At 39.4% G+C, this 18,552-nt stretch overlaps 1 protein-coding gene across 1 annotated transcript in view; it reads left to right on the top strand.

The window, feature by feature from the left end:
* Positions 1–18,552, top strand: part of ITIH5 (inter-alpha-trypsin inhibitor heavy chain 5) — a 69,722-nt gene that overhangs the window by 13,373 nt on the left and 37,797 nt on the right. Inside the window, exons 3-5 of the mRNA XM_081121164.1 lie at positions 3,335–3,498; positions 4,700–4,801; positions 7,888–8,138. Coding sequence (XP_080977290.1) covers positions 3,335–3,498; positions 4,700–4,801; positions 7,888–8,138 — 517 coding nt within the window. The remainder of the gene's footprint in view (positions 1–3,334; positions 3,499–4,699; positions 4,802–7,887; positions 8,139–18,552) is intronic.

Genomic DNA, 18,552 nt, shown 5'->3' with positions numbered 1-18,552 from the left:
GATAAGGATGGGTAGCTTGAGGGGAGTGTGGGACAGATTTGCACATAATTAATTTCACTAGATTGTAGACCACAGGCGCCATAACAGAAAGGCAGGGGCTATGACGTGAATGTCACAGCAGCAGCTCCTATGGGAAATAGTGACTGGGCAGAAGCAGTAAAACAAAAATAGTTTCTTAAAACTTTCCTCAGCCTGTTTTTGGATCCATAAATTATGCCTCTTATTCTTGATGTAATATTGTGGAAAATTCTACTATACCCATAATCTTAGTTTAAAGTAAAAGAAGATAGCATAGTGTAGGTAAATTTAGTCTTTTGTCAGGTGTCTCTAATTTTCACATTTTAAGTTCAATGAAATTCAACAGATTAACATCACATAAAAATAGTCACATATGTACTAAGTGAAGAAGATTTTTAATTATTTTAAAAATAGTACTGGGCAAGGACTATCTACTGAAGGCTAAGTTGTTTGGAACGCTATGCAGCTAGAGTTGTATACTCTTCTCTAAATGTGAACTTAAGATTTTTCCCTAATAGTACTCTACTTTTATGTAAAAAAGTTAAGTGATAGGCTGATAAGAAATTTTGGAAAATGTCAGAATATGGCCACAGTGCAGAATGGGTTCAGCTTAACATCCTATGTCTTGAATGTTGACAATTTAATGGGTGATAACTGAGGTTCACAGGTAAATTCTGAATCAGTAAAAAGACTCTTATATTTGGCATGCTTTTGGAGTTCTATATTTTATTGGCCACCTAACAATGATTGCTGTGGAAAGCCTTGAACGGCCAGGCTCCTCTGTGAACCCTTCATGAAAGAGGCAGGGTCGGAAGTCAAAGACTCCAGGTTCCGGAGCTGCGTTTACTACCTCCTGCCTGTGTGACCTCTGGCCTACATTGGAAAAGGGAGGGGACTGAGCTTGAGAATCTTATTCTTAATATTTTGCCTGTATAATTTATATTGTAACTTCTTCCTGTAGGACTTCAAGGGTATTTCTAATATGCAGAAGTCTAGTTCACAAAGCAAAACAAAGAAAACACATAGAGATCAGAAATAGCATAGAGTTAAGAATAACTGACAAAATGACCAAATCTCACCCAAGTGCAAGGCTCACTACAGCAGGGCTGCAAAGCTAAAATGTCTAAAGAGATGAGCGGGTGTTGCAGTTTTATTGCTGTATAAAAATCTTCCCCAAACTCAGTGGCTTTAAAGCCATGACCCTTATTGCACCGTTTGTGGGGCAGGGGTTAGGCCGGGCTCAGCTGAGCGAGTCTTCCGGCCACAGGATGTCGATGGAGGTTGCTCTGTGCCACTCAGCTGGCAGATGAGCCGATCTGGAGGCTTCACTCACACGCTGGGCTCCCGAGCAGAGCTGGCTGCAGCGGGGCTCCACGGCCACAGCGGCTGGGGGCCTACACACGGCCTCTCCGGTGTGACAGTCTCAGTCTCACATGGTAACTCGGAGCCTCCAGAGAGCATGTTCCCAGGGACCTGGATGGAAGTGTGAGGCTCCCTGCATCCTGGCCTCACCGTCCCAGGACGTCACTTCCAGTGTGCAGTGCAGGTAAATCAAGTCACTAAGGCCCAGATTCAAAGGGAAGTGAATTAAACTCCAGCTCTCAGTGGTAGGAAAAACAAAGAATTTGTGGCCATTTAAAAAGATTCTTCCTTTCTTTTGTTATTGTAGTAAAATACCCATAACATAAAATTTACCTTAACACTTTGAAGTGTACAGTTCAGTGATATTAAGTACATTCACAGCCATGCAGCCAGCACCACCATCCATCTCCATAACTCTCTTCATCTTGCAGAACTGAAACTGTGTACCCATTAAACAATAACTCCCCGCTCTCCCCTTCCTCCAGCCCCATGAAACCACCATTCTACTTTCTGTCTAGTAAATTCATATCAGTGGATCACACAGTATTTGTCCTTTTGTGTCTGATTTATTTCACTTAAGATAATCTTCTCATGGTTCGTTTGTGTTGTAGTGTGTGTCAGAATGTTTCTTTCTTTTTAAGGCTGAACAGCATCCCATTGTATGCATAGTCCATGTTTTGTCTGTCTGTTCATCCATCAGTGGACACTTGGGTTGTTTCCACATTTTAGCTATTGTGAAAAATACTGCTATAAATATAGGTGTGCAAATTGTGGGTATTTTTAATCTAATAGAACAGGGGATATCAGTGAGGGAAATAGGCTGGGAATAAGGAAAATTCCAGTAAAAACCACAGTAAAAATGACTCTTCACTCTCAGCCTCGTGTCAATGAGACAGTTGGGACTGGTAGGGCCTGGGGAGCTGCAAGTATGGAATATGGGTCTGATCTAAAGTAGCAGCCACCGTTAGAGCCAGAGCTCCTGGTCATGTGGGATGTGCAGCCAGAGTGGCCCCACTTTGTGTTTCAAGAAAAGTGGACATTATGGATTTTAATATGACCTTTCCCAGTTTTTAAATGTTGTCACCTAAACTTGAAAAACTTTTAAAGGCTGTACAAGTCAAATAAAAAAGCCTATGGGCTATATAATTTGAGATATCTCTCTAAAACACACTAATCAGTAAAGATATGTAATGATGGGTATCAGGGCCTTATCTATTCAAATACTGCAGACCAAGCCATCAGCAAACTTTTTCTTAAAGGAGCAGATACTGTCCTTATGAGAGGCTTTTAGGATAAATTTAGTTAGCATAAACTTTCATTTTTCTGGGTTCTAATTTCCCAAATACTTTCTTGAGCTCAGTATTGATTCCCATTTTACAATAATGTGATTGTAGTCCAAATGGAAAAGCTAGACTACAAGAGGTCCCTGGTTCATATTCAAGTGCCTACTCAAAAAAAAGATAAAAAAGAAAACAAAATGGGAAAGCAGGGATTATAGTGTCACTAAGTGGATATTTATAAATTAATTTGAAAATGAGAACTTCTTTAGACATGCTTTGATTTTTTTTTTTAATGAATTTGGTGATCCTATAAATGTGATCTAAATGTTTATAACAGAAAAATATTATGTACTTCACTTTTAAATTCCAATAATTCATTAAACTACTTAAGGAATGCATAGCAATTGGAAAGCTTAATTGTGTGTGTTTGTTAAAGTTAGGGAAGAAGATTTGTTTCTGTCATAAACTGGTTGCTCAACCATGGTTATTTTATACGTGGAGGAAGTAAAAAGTGGGAAAGTCAGGAAAGACAAAGAAAGAAGTAAAGAATTACATGCCAAACTCTCCCAAATTGAAGATTATTTCTTCTATGAAAAAAAGACCTACTTCTCCTCCAAATGGTTGGACCATGATTTCACAGATCATTGAAAAATACTGTGTTTTAATCCCAACAGAAAACCAAACCATTGATGACAGAATTCTCCGTGAAGTCTACCATTATTTCTCGCTATGCCTTCACTACGGTTACCTGTAGAATGCTGAATAGAGCTTCTGAGGACCAAGAAATCGAATTTCTGATGCAGATTCCAGCCGCAGCTTTCATCACCAACTTCACTATGTAGGTGGCACGGGTCAGAGACCCTGGAATGAAATTTTTGGTTTTTTTAAAATATATCTTTATTGATTTCAGAGAGAGGAAGGGAGGGGAAGAGAGAGAGATAGAAACATCAATGATGAGAGAGTCATTGATCGGCTGCCTCTTGCGCTCCTCCTACTGGGGATGGAGCCCTTAACCCAGGCATGTGCCCTGACCGAGAATTGAACCTCAATCTCCTGGATCCTAGGTCGATGCTCAACCGCTGAGCCACGCCTGGCTGGGCTGGAATGAAGATTTTTATGCAGGGTGGCCAGGGTGAGCCTGAGATGATGTGTGGTCCACAGCCTTGTGGCTGTGAGAATGCATTTCCCAGTGGATGGTACATGCAGAAGGCTGACTCCTTTCTTCCCTCCCTCCCTCCCTCCCTCCCTCCCTCCCTCCCTCCCTCCCTCCCTCCCTCCCTCCCTCCCTCCCTCCCTCCCTCCCTCCCTCCCCCCCTCCCTCCTTCTCTTCCTGATCCCTTCTCCCCCTTCCTTTCTTCCTCCTTTCCATGACTTCTTCTTTTCCTCTCTTTCTCCCCTTTTCTCCAGCAAATGAGTACCCACTCTGGGCCAGGCCCCCTTTCAAGTCATTGTACACTTTTCTGAAAAAAAAAGACAATGCTGCTCTGCTCCAGAAATTTTGTAATAATAATAATAAGTAAACAAATTAAGTAAACAAATCAATAAATGAGATAATTGCAGACAGTAGCAAATGCTATAAAGATGGCAAACAGAATTGAGAGGGGCTTGTTTAGGTAGGGAAATCAGGAAGGTGGCTCAGAAAGGGCAATGTTTAAGTGGAGTTACGAATGACGAGGCAGCATGCGACCTTGGCTATGTTAGGTATATTTCTTCTTTTCCCAGTGGATGGTAAAGATATGCAAAAGAGAGGAGGTGTTTGGTTTGAATTTTGGGCCTGGGCAAGATTCAAGAAATCAGATCACCTGATTTCTCCCTGAAGAATCAATCATAGAGGCACCTCGGGTTGGGTCCTACCGTTTGTACCTGTTGAAAATTGCCCTAGAATGACACGAATGATCCAAGGGTAGTGCCCCGGTTTGGAATGCAGTTTCTGCAGATCCAAGAGGCAAATAAAAATATTTTCTACTGTTGTCATGGTTATGAGATCCATGTTTGCATTTGCCTTGCAAGCTGCTGACACGGCTGTCTCTTATTTTCAGGTTAATTGGAGACAACGTATATCAGGGAGAAATTACAGAGAGAGAAAAGAAAAATGGTGATAAGGTAAAAGAGAAAAGAAATAAAACCACAGAAGATACTGGGTAAGTGCCGTTTAATTAAGGAATTAAAAATTCACTTTAGTGAAGTGTCACATCTTCTGCCTCTTTGCCTAGCCATCTTGACCTCTTTCCTTCTTTTAAGTATTTATTTTCTTTTTAGTTTTTAATCTCAATAATTAAAATCTACCTGGTTAACAGCATAGTAGGTAAGGATTTATAGCAAAAAAGAACATTTTAGCAGCCCCACTTCCTGGAAACATCCACTTCTAATATTTCTGTAGTTTTTTGTTGTTATCCCCCTAACTCTAAATATTATGATAGTCTTGGTTTTTACAAACTTTTTGACAAAAATCAGTAGTATCCATTGATTCTCTGTTGTGAAATCACAGGATTCAGCATAATTACATTGCTTCCATTCTCTGCATTCCAAATTTTTACATTATTATTTCTTCTTAGTTAACCATCTTAGACTAGCCCTACGATCTCCTGCACTTTACCCTGCCTTTCTGTTTTCATTCCCATCTTTTCTGACCTAATCATTTACTTTTGCATTGTCAGAGTTACTAACATTTAAATTCTGATGTCACAATATTTGTGTGTGTTTTTTTTTTAAGTTTTTGTTGATTTTTAGAAAGAAGGGAAGGGAGAGGGATGGAGAGATAGAAACATCGATGAGAGAGAAACATTGATTGGTTGCCTCCTGCACACCCCCTGCTGGGGATCAAGCCTGCAACCCAGGCATGTGCCCTGCCAGGGGACCTCTTGCTTCTTGGTTCATGGATCAGCACTCAACCTCAGCGCCATATCAGCCAGGCTGTGTTTTTTGTTTTTTCTATTAACTAAATCTAAACATTGGAAACGAAGAAATAGCATTTGTTTTTTGATGACATATAAATAACATTAACTGCAGAGCCATCTAGTATACTAAGATTCTGTTTCCTTCTCTACCAGCCTGTTTGGAGAAAAATGATCATAGTATCTAGATAAAACGATATAAACATGTAAACCTGCTTTTTGTTCATTAATAAAAGGACAGAGTTTTGAGAAAGCTTGTTCTTTAAAATCATAGACTGTCAGAAACTTTGCTGTTGGAAATCCTGTTAGTGAGAATGGAACGTGTGAGTCATGGGTTCACTTTGGTACATAGATTCAGAAAAGGGTCTGTCTGAAACAAAAGTCCACAGTCATCTTAATTTTGTAGCTCCTAAGGACAAAGAACCTTGAGTTTGCTTCTCAGTTCAGGCTGATATTAAATGCTTTACACTGCTTTTCTTTGAGCTTCCAAACTCTGCTTTGTTTAACTTTACCTACATTCCACCCTTCCTCAATCCTATAATAACCTTGTGTTCTCCTTTGTTTGTCAAGGTGCTCCATGATGCTTCTGGTATGTCATCTCCCCTGCTGCAGCAGGTTATTAAAATTTAACTTAGAAACATGCACACACACACACACACAACATCCTATATCTTTTTATTGAATTTATTGGGGGTAACACTGGTTAACAAAATTATACGGGTTTTAATTGCACAGTTCTACAACATATCATCTGTATAGTGTGTGTTCACCACCCCAAGTGGTCTTTATCAGATGGGCTTTATCAGAATTAGCTTTTCCTATAACTCATAAGTTGTTCAAAATCATGCCAGAGTTTAGTTTAATTGGATCACAACATATTCATTTTTGTTTTTTTCCTGGAGTTTCTAATTGATTTTCTGATGAGATAAAACTTATTTTTGTCACAGTCTACATCTAGCAAGACACATAACTCATTTGAAATGGTGACTAAATGGACAGCTATGACCAAGTTTCTGCAAGCAGTGACATCCATGTCATTGTCAATAGCAACTGGAAGGCGTCATTAATTGGGAGACAGCCTGATTTCTGAGCTATTAAACATGAAACAATAGGTGTCTCCAGACCATGGAAGACTGTCATTGCTTTGCAGCCTTGTCACATATGTTTATGTTGGGATATCTTTTAGTTTTCATCTGGGTTGGTTTCATCACTTCTTGTATTCCATGTTTTCCTCTTTTTATGATTTTCACCTGAACTTTGCTGGGGAATATTCTGAAGTAACTTCCTCAGAATGGGTGCATAAGAGGCAAACTTTCTGAGACTTTGATTAAAGTGTTGACTGTGTCTGGAATTTAAGATTAATTTACCATTTGATCTTCGAAGACATTGCTCCAGTGCCTCACGACATCCAGTATTACTGAAGATGCATTTAATGTGGTCTAATACCATTCCTTTTATTTGTTTTCTCTACCTGATATTCTGAAATTTTACAATAATGGGTTTAAAGGTCAATATTTTTTATTCATTCTGCTCAGCTCTCAACAAAACTTTTCCATTTTAACACTTGTATTCTTCTCAGCTCTGGGAAAGAGGACTGTAGGAAGCCCATCATCTTAGTCATTCATTCATTTGTATGTAAACTTGGAGTTCTCCTTGCATTTGGTCCCCCTTCTCACTTTCATCTTGTGGTGTCCTGCTCAATCAGAGCCTGGCATCTCTCTGAGATTCTGCAGGTGGTTTTTTCTCTACTTTGCTGCAGTCCCTTCCTACACCGTCTGAGCTGTAGAGTTCTTACTCTATTAAATTCCCCAAGTCTTGCAGAAATGTTTTGAAATGTCCTACCCACTGATGGTTTCCCCTACCACTCTTACTCCTTTACTCTCTCTGTTATGGTCGGTCTACCATCTTAAATCAGAGAACTCTCACTCCAAGTACTGAAAGCATTTAAAATGATTTGTATTTTTTTACGCAATGCAATCCTTTACTTTTTACCCTTTCCTTAAACACATCCATTAAACTTTACCAAGGTGTAAAAACCTCATAATTTAGTTAAAGTTATGTACAATGTCTGGTTTATTTGGCCATCCCTGCAAAGAAGAGAATGCAATTCACATCTAAACCCCAAACCCCTCTTTTCTAGCAGTTCACCTATTTCGGGTCTTGAGTATCCTTTCAACCTTTTCAACCTTCCTCTAGTTCAGGCCTTTACTTCGCCTCCCAATACTAATTTCTGCTTTTACTCTCCAAGGACCGTTATACAGAATTTGGTCAGTGTTCCAAGGGGACTTGAGGGAACCAGGCTTTCTCCGACCCTCTGTCACTTTTCCTTACAGGGAGAAGGGGACTGAAACGTTCAGAGCCTCCTTGGTCATTCCCAGCAAGGACAAAGCTGTCTTCCTCCTGAGTTATGAAGAGCTCTTGCAGAGGCGGCTTGGGAAGTATGAGCATATCATCAGTGTGCGGCCCCAGCAGCTGGTGGGGAGGCTGACCGTGGAAGTGAATATTCTGGAGAGTTCTGGCATCCCGTCGCTGGAAGTGCTGCCTCTCCGCAACAGTAGGCAAAAGGGCAGCGGGAGGGCAGAAGGTGAGTGGTGCCTGCTGGATCTGCTCAGATCTTCTGGGGTAACTCAGAGCTGGGTGTTGGCTTTAGAGAAATCTGTGGAACAGATGGCACCTCCTCAACAAAGGCTCTGAGTGTTTTCGAGAATCTGAACGATTGCAACTAAACAAAGACACTGCCCTGTACAATTTTTTTTTTTTTAAAGCCAGAGTTTATCAAGAGATTTTTAAATGTTTGAATTATTTGACACAGTAATCTCAGTTCTGGGAACCTAACCTAGGTGAGACGCCTAAAATATTGGAAATGTTATATGCATGGGATACCGGACGAAGTGGGGGGTCCTCTTCTCCACTAGGTGCTGCTGAATGTGAAGTCTTTGCGATATCCAGAGAAAAGGAATTTTCTGAGACTTGCACAGGAGGATGCTACATAGTAGAAAGCTTTATTTTCATGGAATTACATCCCTGAGTTTCCAAAGTCCCATTTCCCTTAGTCCAACCATAGAGGAAGTGTAGCTGGGGTTTCAGTATGGCTAAAATGAGACTCACTGTCCAGAGTTTCCATTCCATTTTGGAGCCAGGTCCAGCACGGCATCAGGCTAATTGCAGTCCATTAATCCATTGCATTTGGGGGTCCACATGGGTGTGGGCCACTCAGGAGAATGCCTGGAAGCCACGCATAAACCATGAGCCAAGTGTGCCAAGAGGAACTAAGAGAGTGAACTTCTTTGTTCAGGGGATTATATATCCTAAATTTCCATGTGTTTGCAGTGGCCACGCCCATTCTGGCCAATCATCTCTGTTCCCAGGTGTGATTGACAGGCAAGTACCTCCCCTATGTCATCCAGCTTTACTGGGCATGCCTCTATTTTTCCTTTGTCCAGTCCCCTTCCCCCAGTGTTTTGCAGGGAACATGCCTATAATGTCTGGCCTTCCCTTTGCTCCTTTCCTGTTATTAATAACTAGTTTATTACAACAATATCACATGAACCTATTTGATGATATTTGTAGTAGCAAAATCATTCCATTATCCTAAATATTCAGCCATACAGACATCATTAGTACAATATGGTTATAAACATGATTCAGCATATTACAGGAGAAAAAGGACAGTTATAATGGTAAATATGATAACTTTGTTAAATATAAATTTGACAAAAGACTAGAAAGTTATATAAAATACTCATTTTATACCAAGGGTGAGGGAATATGGAGTCATTTTCTAAAATATCTGTTTTAAAACTCATAGTTTATATTGAATAATCACTTGTGTTAGGCCTTAATCTATACCAGTAAGGCTTGGACAGATGGGTCTAAAAATTGCACCAGAATGAGAATGACGAGATTTCAGATCATTGTGACATTGAGGTCAGAGAAATGCTAAGTGATAAGTGAACATGCGGAATCTTAATTCAACCCCTGTGATTGCCAGGAGAGTGGCCCAAGAAGTCTTCTTGTGCAAGAATATTTGGGAATGAGATTAGAAGGAGACTGGACAAATGACTTGACAAGTGGAATAAGAGAATGCTGTGATTTAATATAATGTGAAAATAATCCAGAAAGGACTTCTCTACATGAGAAGCACTTTACCCTCCAACTCTGGAGTGTCTCCTGGTCTGTAGGGAACTCAGGTCTTTTGTGATGTGTTGACTCCAAACATTGAGTTTGATCCTCTCAATGTAGATCTAATTGAAATTTTAAAATATTGTCAAGGTATCTGACATTCAAAAATGTCAATATGCCAATCTTATGTCATATAGGTGGCCATGTGTATGGTTAATGGATTCTAGTTGTTATTAACTATAACCCTGAAAAAAAATTGCCTAGACCCTGCAAGACTCAGCTTGCACATCTGCATACCAGGGGTGCTAACCTTCTCATAGGGTCACTGGAAGTGTTAGTGCGTGCGAAGTGCCTGGCCCAGAGTCAGAGCTTGATAATTATTAAGTATTGTCATTATCGGTATCATCTTACATTTACTTTTTTTTTCTTTGCAAATCTTACCACCCTTGTTAGATCATAAGTGTGACTTTGAAGGCAGGTTTTTTGAAGGCATATATATATATATATATGCCTTCAAAAAATATATATATTTATACACACACACATTAATAGCAAAGAATGTTCTTAAATTGCATTTCTCCCTAATCATAATTTGTAGGGATATTTTCCTATGTACAACTGTGTGAAGGAGCTATGTTTCCAGGGGGAAGATTCTTTGAGAGTTTGTAAGATCTCAGAGAGGGATAGCTGTGTCCGGGCCCCCGGGAGGCAATTCTGAGGGTCCTGCTGCAGTAATGAGGTGTGTGTGTGTGCTTTGTCTAATTTCCAGAACCACCGAGACTCTTCAGAGATGTGTGCAAGTGTGGTGTGCGTGTTAATGTTTGGAGAGTATGAATCACAGTTGTTGGGCTGAAAAGTTGCTTACTGTTTACAGTCATGGCCTGAGAGAATCTCAGAGGAATTTTTCCAGACCATTGATCTCTTGGGACCTGTTTATTTTTAAGAAAATTGTTTTCCTAGCTCACAGCAGAGCAGAGCAGATCTTTTCCCTCCAGAGCGCGGAGGTTTCACAGGCATTTTCCCGGGCCAGGTGCAGAGGATGGCCTGCCTTTTTGTTCCTCACTCCCATCTTTCAGAGCTCAGCTGTTATTGTTTCTGCAAAATGGCAGCCTAAGCAGGAGAGGCACAGATGTTGTGATTTTTGTCTGGACACTTGCATGCTTCCAAAAGAAATCCAGGGTAGAGATCAAACTAGGCTTGGCATTGCACCAGCGTGAGCTGTCACCGCGTGAATGTGGACCCCAGCCAGTGCATTCCTCTCACGGAGCTGGCTGTGTTCAGAAGTCAGACTTCTGGAATTTCTCTAAGCAAATCTCAGACCACTGGACCTATTTTCATCTTTAGGGAAGCAATTCTAGATAAGGATGGCTGTGTGCTAGATACGACACTTGGTACTTTGCTTGTATCATCTCATTCAACCTTAGTTTATAACAACCCTCTTAGGGAGCTTTTGTAAAATACTGAGAGTGTGAATTCAAATTCCCAGTCTTTCCCTAGTTATATAAAAATACAAGAAAAGGCTAAAAGCAGTATCACTTATCTTTACCTCAGTTTACTTTCCTGGTGTGTCAAGATTGGGCCCATGGCTATTGTATTGTAAATGAACGAGCTCCTTCTCAATCTATAAGCAAATTCTGTGAGGTGTAATTTGGAAGCCAAAATGTTATACTTGCTGGATTAATAAAATGTTAACTCATGTACTCAGGACTCACGTAACTCATGGTTCAGAATCTAAAAGATGACAAGCTAGTGTACAGTGAAAGACAAGACTCCCTCTCCTGCCCCCCACCTCGGTTCCTCTCCCCTAAAATATTTTGATGATTTATGGGATCAATGGAAAGAGTGTTTGAAATTCATACTTTCCTAGAACATCTTTGGGCCGTGTTATCATCTGAAGGCATATACCGAGATAGATACTCCATCTGTGTGATTGGTTCAAGGCCGGTTATTTCACTTTTTATGTTAAATCTCAAGCTTCTTATTGTCCCATGGCCCCTAAATTACTGCCATTTTCATGATTACAAGTATTTTTTTTGACAGAAAATTTTCATTTGTGATAAGATCCCTGATGGATAGGAGTGAAACAAAATAAGAAATAAGGTACCTTGCCTATTTTATTCCCTTTTGCTTTACATCAGTGACTCAAACTTGGCTATATCTTTATAGTCACTTGGAGAGATTTAAAAAAAAGAAATATAGACTACTGAATCCTACGTTAAACACTTGAATTAGAATTTATTAGGGTGAGGCTTAGGTACTGTATTTTGGGGTATGAGAGTCTATGAATTTATATGAGAAATTAAGACTTTATAGAGAGAAACTATATGAGTGCCTTTAACATATTAATTTATTTGTAAAGCTAAAGAATAATGCTGAATATTTTTCCTACCACTAAACAGGTATGGTACTATGACTTTCATAGTTTATTATTTATATTCTTTGCTTTTTTAAAGCACAGTTTTATTAAGGTTCAGTTTACATAGCTTAAAATGTACCCATGTTAGGTGTTCAATTCATTGATTTTTAGTACAGTTGTACAGTTGTGTAACCATCATCACAATCCAATTTTAGAACATTTCTATTACCCGACAACGATCCTTGTTATGTCTTTGCAGTCATTCCCTGCTCCCACCCCGGCCCCAGGCAACAGCACTAATCCACTTTCTGAATCTAAAGGTTTCTGATAGCTCTATTTTTAAAAGCACCCCAGGTATTCTGATGCGCAGTAGATGTTGGGAACCCTTACTTTGGACTTCTCAGCAGAATTTAGGGACATTAACTATGCCAGGATCTTCACCTACAGAAGCATCTTTTAAAGAAGATTATTTCTTTAATTCCATGGGCCCTCAGAATACTGACTTTTGATTCTTATTAAAATGTGTATCATTCCTCTTTTCTACCATGTTTTTACTATTGGATACAACATAGGCCAACATAGAATTACTCACACAGTTGGTGGGAAGTAACCTTGTCACATATCCAACTTCTGCTCATCAACATTGAAACTTTAGATGAAAAAGTTTCAACAGACCATCTCAATGGAGCTAGTGCAATCTTCTAACAGTCTCAAGCTCATTAAACTAGGTATCCCATCCTCTCTTGGAAAAGACAAACATGATTATTCGGTGCATTATGGTGTCAAAAGAACTCCTGTGCTTTCCTCAGTTCCCACCATGGCTTCCTGAACCTGCGGGAATTGTTCTTCTCCTGCTCTTCCCACTCTTCTCCCCACCATTGCGAGAGAGGATGCTCCTGCCTCTCAAAGCCTGGCTTAGTGTTTGCCTTCATCCTGGCTTTTTCGTACAGCCCAACCTTTTGTTTTCAAGTGTTATTTGGCTTAGTTCCTACCCCTTGGATCCCTGAGACTTTTCCTGGGCTGCTGACTTGGTTTCCAAGCCTCCCAGCTAGAGTTTCCAAGAAATCTCAGATCTTCATCTCTTTCAGAACTGAAGGACCTAGGGGATGTCACCCTAATTTGACATTGAAAGTAAATTTTAGTTTCAGGAATGAGGAGACTTCCATAACTGTCATCATGTTCTATCAGTGTCTGCTTCATCACTGAAGGGTGCTCCACACTCAAGAACACAGAAGACAAAGAGTGTCAGCTTGGCTCTTAAGAAAAAAAAAAATTCTAAAAAGACAGCTTACAGAGTGGGAGAAAATATTTGCAAATTATATATCTGATAAAAGTCTAGTGTCCAGAATATATAAAAAATTCTTATAACTCAAACAAAAAAGATATAAACAACCCAATTAAAATATGGGCAAAGGAATTGAATAGACATTTCTCCAAAGTAGATATACAAATGACCAACAAGCATATGGAAAGATATTCAGGGCCATTAGTCATTAAGGAAGTGCCAATCAAAACCACAATGAAATCCGACTTCACACTCATTAGGATGGCTATAATAATAAAGAAACAAATGGAAAATGAGTTTTAACAAAACTGTGGCGAAATCAGGACTCTAGTACATTGCTGGTGGGAGTGTAAACTGTTGTAACCACTGTGGAAAACAGTTTGATGGTTCCTTAAAAAGTTAGACATAGATTTACCATATGACCTAGCAATTTCTCTTAGTATATATGCAAAAGAATTGAAAACAGGTACTTAAATACTTGTACATGAATGGTCATAGAAACACTATTTACAATGGTCAAAAGGTGCAAGCATTCCAAATCCATCAGTAAATGAATGAACAAACAAATAGTGGTATATCCATTCAATGGAATATTAGTCATTCATACAAAGGAATAAAGTACTGATACTTGCTACAACATGGATGAATGTTGGAAACACTATGCTAAGTGAAAGAAACCAGACTCAAAAGGTCACACACATATTTATGATTCCACTGATATGAAATGTTCAGAATGGATAAATCCATAGAGAGGAAAAGCAGATTGGTGATGGCCAAGGCCTGGGAGAGGAAGGAATGGACAGTGACTGCTAATGATTACAGTGTTTTCTTTGGGGGTGATGAATATGTTTTAGAACTGGATTGAGGTGGTTGCACGACATTGTGAATATACAAAATGCCACTGAATTGTACACTTTCAGGTAGTTAATTTTATGTTATGTGAATTTTACCTCAAAACATACAATGAAAAAACTTACATTTTAGGCTGTTAGACTCCCACTTCTTCAAGTGCGCTGGAAGTAATGTTTGCTATGCTCTCCAACAGTAAGCTATGCGTTCTTCTACATGCCCAGAATGGCAAATAATACGACTAGGTGGAACTTAACCTATGGTTTATTTTTTAATCATATCACTCCTATGTAAGCTTCCTATACAATGCTGACCTTCAGATAATACTAAATACAGAGGAAGCTTAATTAGAAAGAAGAGAAACGCGTGAAATACAGTTTCATTACCTTTTATATTAGAAGATGAGGTTGGTGACACTGAAGCTGTCTTTGAGAATAGGTTAACGACCAGCAAGATCCAGTCACCTCTGATGGGAGACTAGCACAATGTCTTGTATTTCAGCAGATACCCAAGAAAGAGTCAACTTGAATCTGTTTTAAAATCTTATGTTTTTCTTTGTTTAGTCTATTAACCTCATAACTCTGCCTTTTTTGGTGAAAGTTTTTAAGGATTGTACTGTAGGCACCTAGCATGGTCCCTTGCCATAGAATGGGTGCTCACTAAGTATCTATAAAATGAACTGGGGAATAATACCTGCTGGCAATGGAAATGCTGTTAGGTTTTCAACACTTCCTGGTTTAAGTTGGTTAATGTTGCCAGATCTTGGGTGTAGATCATATTTTGTTGTGAAGGAGGGATTAGAAGACAGAATTTGGTTCCAGAAATAGTTACAAAAATCTAGAGCTCATCTTCCTTCCAGGACTGCTAGATAAACTATAGGATGCTCAGTTAAATTTGAATTTCAAATAAACAAACAACATGTCCCATGCAATATCTGTGACATACTTACACTAAAAAAAAAATAAAAAATCATTTCTTATTTATCTGAAATTCAAATTTAAATGAGCATCTTGTCTTTTTATTTGCTAAACCTGGCAGCTCTACCTTATTAAAGGGCTGCATTGAGACTGACCGGTCACCCCAGTTCCACTTCCCTGATGCTCTGTTCTCCCCTGGACCCGCTGTCCATGCTGCAGCTGGAAGGGCATGGCCCGGTTTGGCCTCAGTACATTTGCCAGAAAACAATCTGATTGTTATGTGAGGGTTTCCAGCATTGTTCAGTGCAGAAATTATTCAGGTATGAATCATTTGGCTCCATAGATGGTTTTGTTTTGTTTTTAATGCTGACGTGAGAACCCATTTTATATTATTTGTTCTAACATTGGCCGTAGTTCTGTCAGGACCAGCTGTGAGCAGGATGGCTCAGCGACACCCAGAAGGGTGGCCTTCTCTCTTTAACTTGACATTGGTGAGCAGCCTACTCTTCTCCGGGAGACCTCTCTTTGTTTCTTCCTTTTTCTTGCTGTCTTAGGTGGGTGTGTGAGGTGAGATGTTGTCTGGGCCTATGACACTGTCCACCATAGCTGTGACTGAAACCAGGCATGGGTCCAGGGCATGTGACATAGGTTACCCAGAGCATCTACCATACCCACTAAAATACTTTTTAGATAATCTCTTCAAGGGGCTCTTCTATTCATCTGCCCAACTACATGTCAATGTGTTGAGTCATCTCCATGTTAAATATTCAACAAGCTTGTCTTGAGTTCTCACCATGTTCCTGGCACTGTGCTAAGTACTTGGACCTAAACATATCAAAGATGTTGTCACTGTCCTTGAAGAACTTAGGGTAGGCAATTTTTAAAATTAAAAAAGTTTTTAATTTTGGTAAAAAAACACAACTTACAACTTTAATTTGTAATTTTAAATTTACAATCTTAATTTTTTTTAACTTTTTAATTTTTTAAAAGTTTTTAAGTTATAATTTACACTCAATATTATTTTGTATTAGTTTCAGTTTTACAGCACAGTGGTGAGACAATCATATACTTTATTGCAAAGTGTTCCTCCTGATATTTCCAGTACCCAATGGGTACCATTCAAAGTTATTACGATATTATTGACTATATTTCCCTATGCTGTACTTTACATCCCCATGACTGTTTCGTAACTTCCAATCTGTACTTCTCAGTCCCTTTTCCTCCCTCTTAACCATTGCTGAGTGTACAATTTAGTAGTGTTTATTCACATTGTTGTGTACCCAATCTTCAGAACTTTTTCATCTTCCCAAACTGAAACTCTATATCCATTCAACAACAACTCCCCAATCCCCTTCCCCCTGGCCCCTGGCAACCACCATTCTACTCTCTCTCTGAGTCTGACTGCTCTAAGAACCTCATATAAGTGGAATCAGATAGTATTTGTCTTTTTGTTGAATGGCTTATTTCACTTAGCATAATGTCCCCAAGGTTTATCCATATTGTGGCGCATGACAGAATTTCCTTCCTTTTTATGGCTGAATAACATTCCATGGTATGTATAGACCATACTTTGTTCATCCATTTATCTGTTGAAAAACACTTGAGTTGTTTCCACTTCTTGGCTATTGTGAATAGTGTTACTATGAACACGGTGTATAAGATTTCTAAAATCATGCTTTTAATTCTATTGGGTATATAACCAAAAAATGGCTTTGCTGGATCACATGATAGTTTTATTTTTAACTTTTTGAGGAATTGCCCTACTGTTTTCCATATCGCTGTAACATTTTACATTTATAACAGTGCACAAAGTTTCCAATTTTTCCACATCCTCGCCAACAACTTGTTATTTTCTGGGTTTTTAAAATAGTAAACACTCTCATAGGCGTGTAAAGTTTGCAATTTTGAATAATAAAAAGAGAAAACTCTGTGTAAGTTTGACTCTGTGACACCCAGGTTTTCATTACATCCCCATCACTTTTTCTTTTAATACTCTGCTGATTTGCGTCTTTATTGCTACCGTCAAAGGGTAGTTGCCCAATTTTTAAGTTGTGTTTTTTTTTAATTCTCATCTGAGAATATTTTTTTCCATTGCTTTTCAGAGAGAGTGGAAGGGAGGGAGAAAGAGAAGGAGGGAGGAAGAAAGAGAGAGAGAGAGAGAAACATTGATTGGTTGCCTCCTGCGTGCACCCTGACTAGGGTGGCGGATAGAGCCTGCAACCGAGGTATGTGCCCTTGGCTGGAATTGAACCTGGGACCCTTTGGTCTGTTGGGCGATGCTCTAATAACGGAGCCAAACAGGCTAGGGCTATTCACAGTATTTTTGACAGCTGTATATTTAAGAAATCTCCCCACTGGAGCCCAGGTGAGCAGGTTACATAAGCAAACATAGACAATTTAGTTTTTTTTCCAAGGGGAAATGAGCAGGCAGTGTTTGTTTGGAAATCCTTTTGTAAAAATCACCAGGTGTTGGCTGCTTTCTTCCAACTGTAGGCCACCCCAAGGCCCACAGGAAACAGAGGCCAGGAAATCCCTCTGTCAGTTGACTCAAAGGGGCGTAGCTTCCAGCTGATGTCCTTGTGTGGGGTCTTTGCTCCTAAATCCTGTCACTTTAAGACACTTTTACATAGCAGTTAGCTTCCTTTTATCCCCATGTGGTTGTCTAGAAAGAGATTGTTTACTTGTCAATAACATCCATGTTCCAGGATGAAACTAAGGACATGCGTTGTGTTCTCTTCACCATTTACAAAAAACCTATGAAGTGCCTCCTCACTACAAGATAGAATCGACGGGAGGAATGTTTAATAACACTTGTATGCATGCTTCTTAACTTTGTGTTGACTCCTTAGAGAATCTGGTGAAAGCTATGGATACTCTCTCCAGAAAAAATAAACATGTATGCCTTCATGCAAGTTCTGTATATAATTTCAGGGGGCTCTTGGGAAGCTACTGACTGCATTATACTTTATAAAGATTGTTCTCTATATAAACATTCTTAAATTCCTGTTATGAAGGTTTATTATGATGTGCCTTTTTCTCCCTTCCAATAATGATTTGTTTTTACTAAGCTCACAGTGGTGTAGAGAAGCCTGTTATGGGAAAGTATAAATTGTATGTTCCCAAAGAATATTTTAAACTCATGAGTTGTCTTTCATCCTAGACAGAGAGGACAAGAAGTTCCTTTTGAAGGGGAAGGGGCTAGGGGCTAATATGTGCTGAGCACCTACTGTGTGCCAGGCGCTGAGCTCAGTTCCTTACATGATCTCACTTAATTCTAACAATGATTCTACGATGCGATCCACTCCAATCTGATGGATGTGGAACTGAGGCTTAGAGATGATAGTAAGTCAGTCATTTTGAGTCTGTCACACTCTGAAGTGCACTTTTCTTCAGTATTATGTGGCTTCTAAAATAACATATATCTTATTAAGAAATACGGGGCTTTAGACAGGAAGAGAGCGTCATGGGG

Source organism: Miniopterus schreibersii (assembly GCF_964146895.1).
Source record: "Miniopterus schreibersii genome assembly, chromosome: 1".
In the NCBI taxonomy this organism is placed as follows: Eukaryota; Metazoa; Chordata; class Mammalia; order Chiroptera; family Miniopteridae; genus Miniopterus; species Miniopterus schreibersii.
This window is presented reverse-complemented; position numbering and strand designations above follow the sequence as displayed.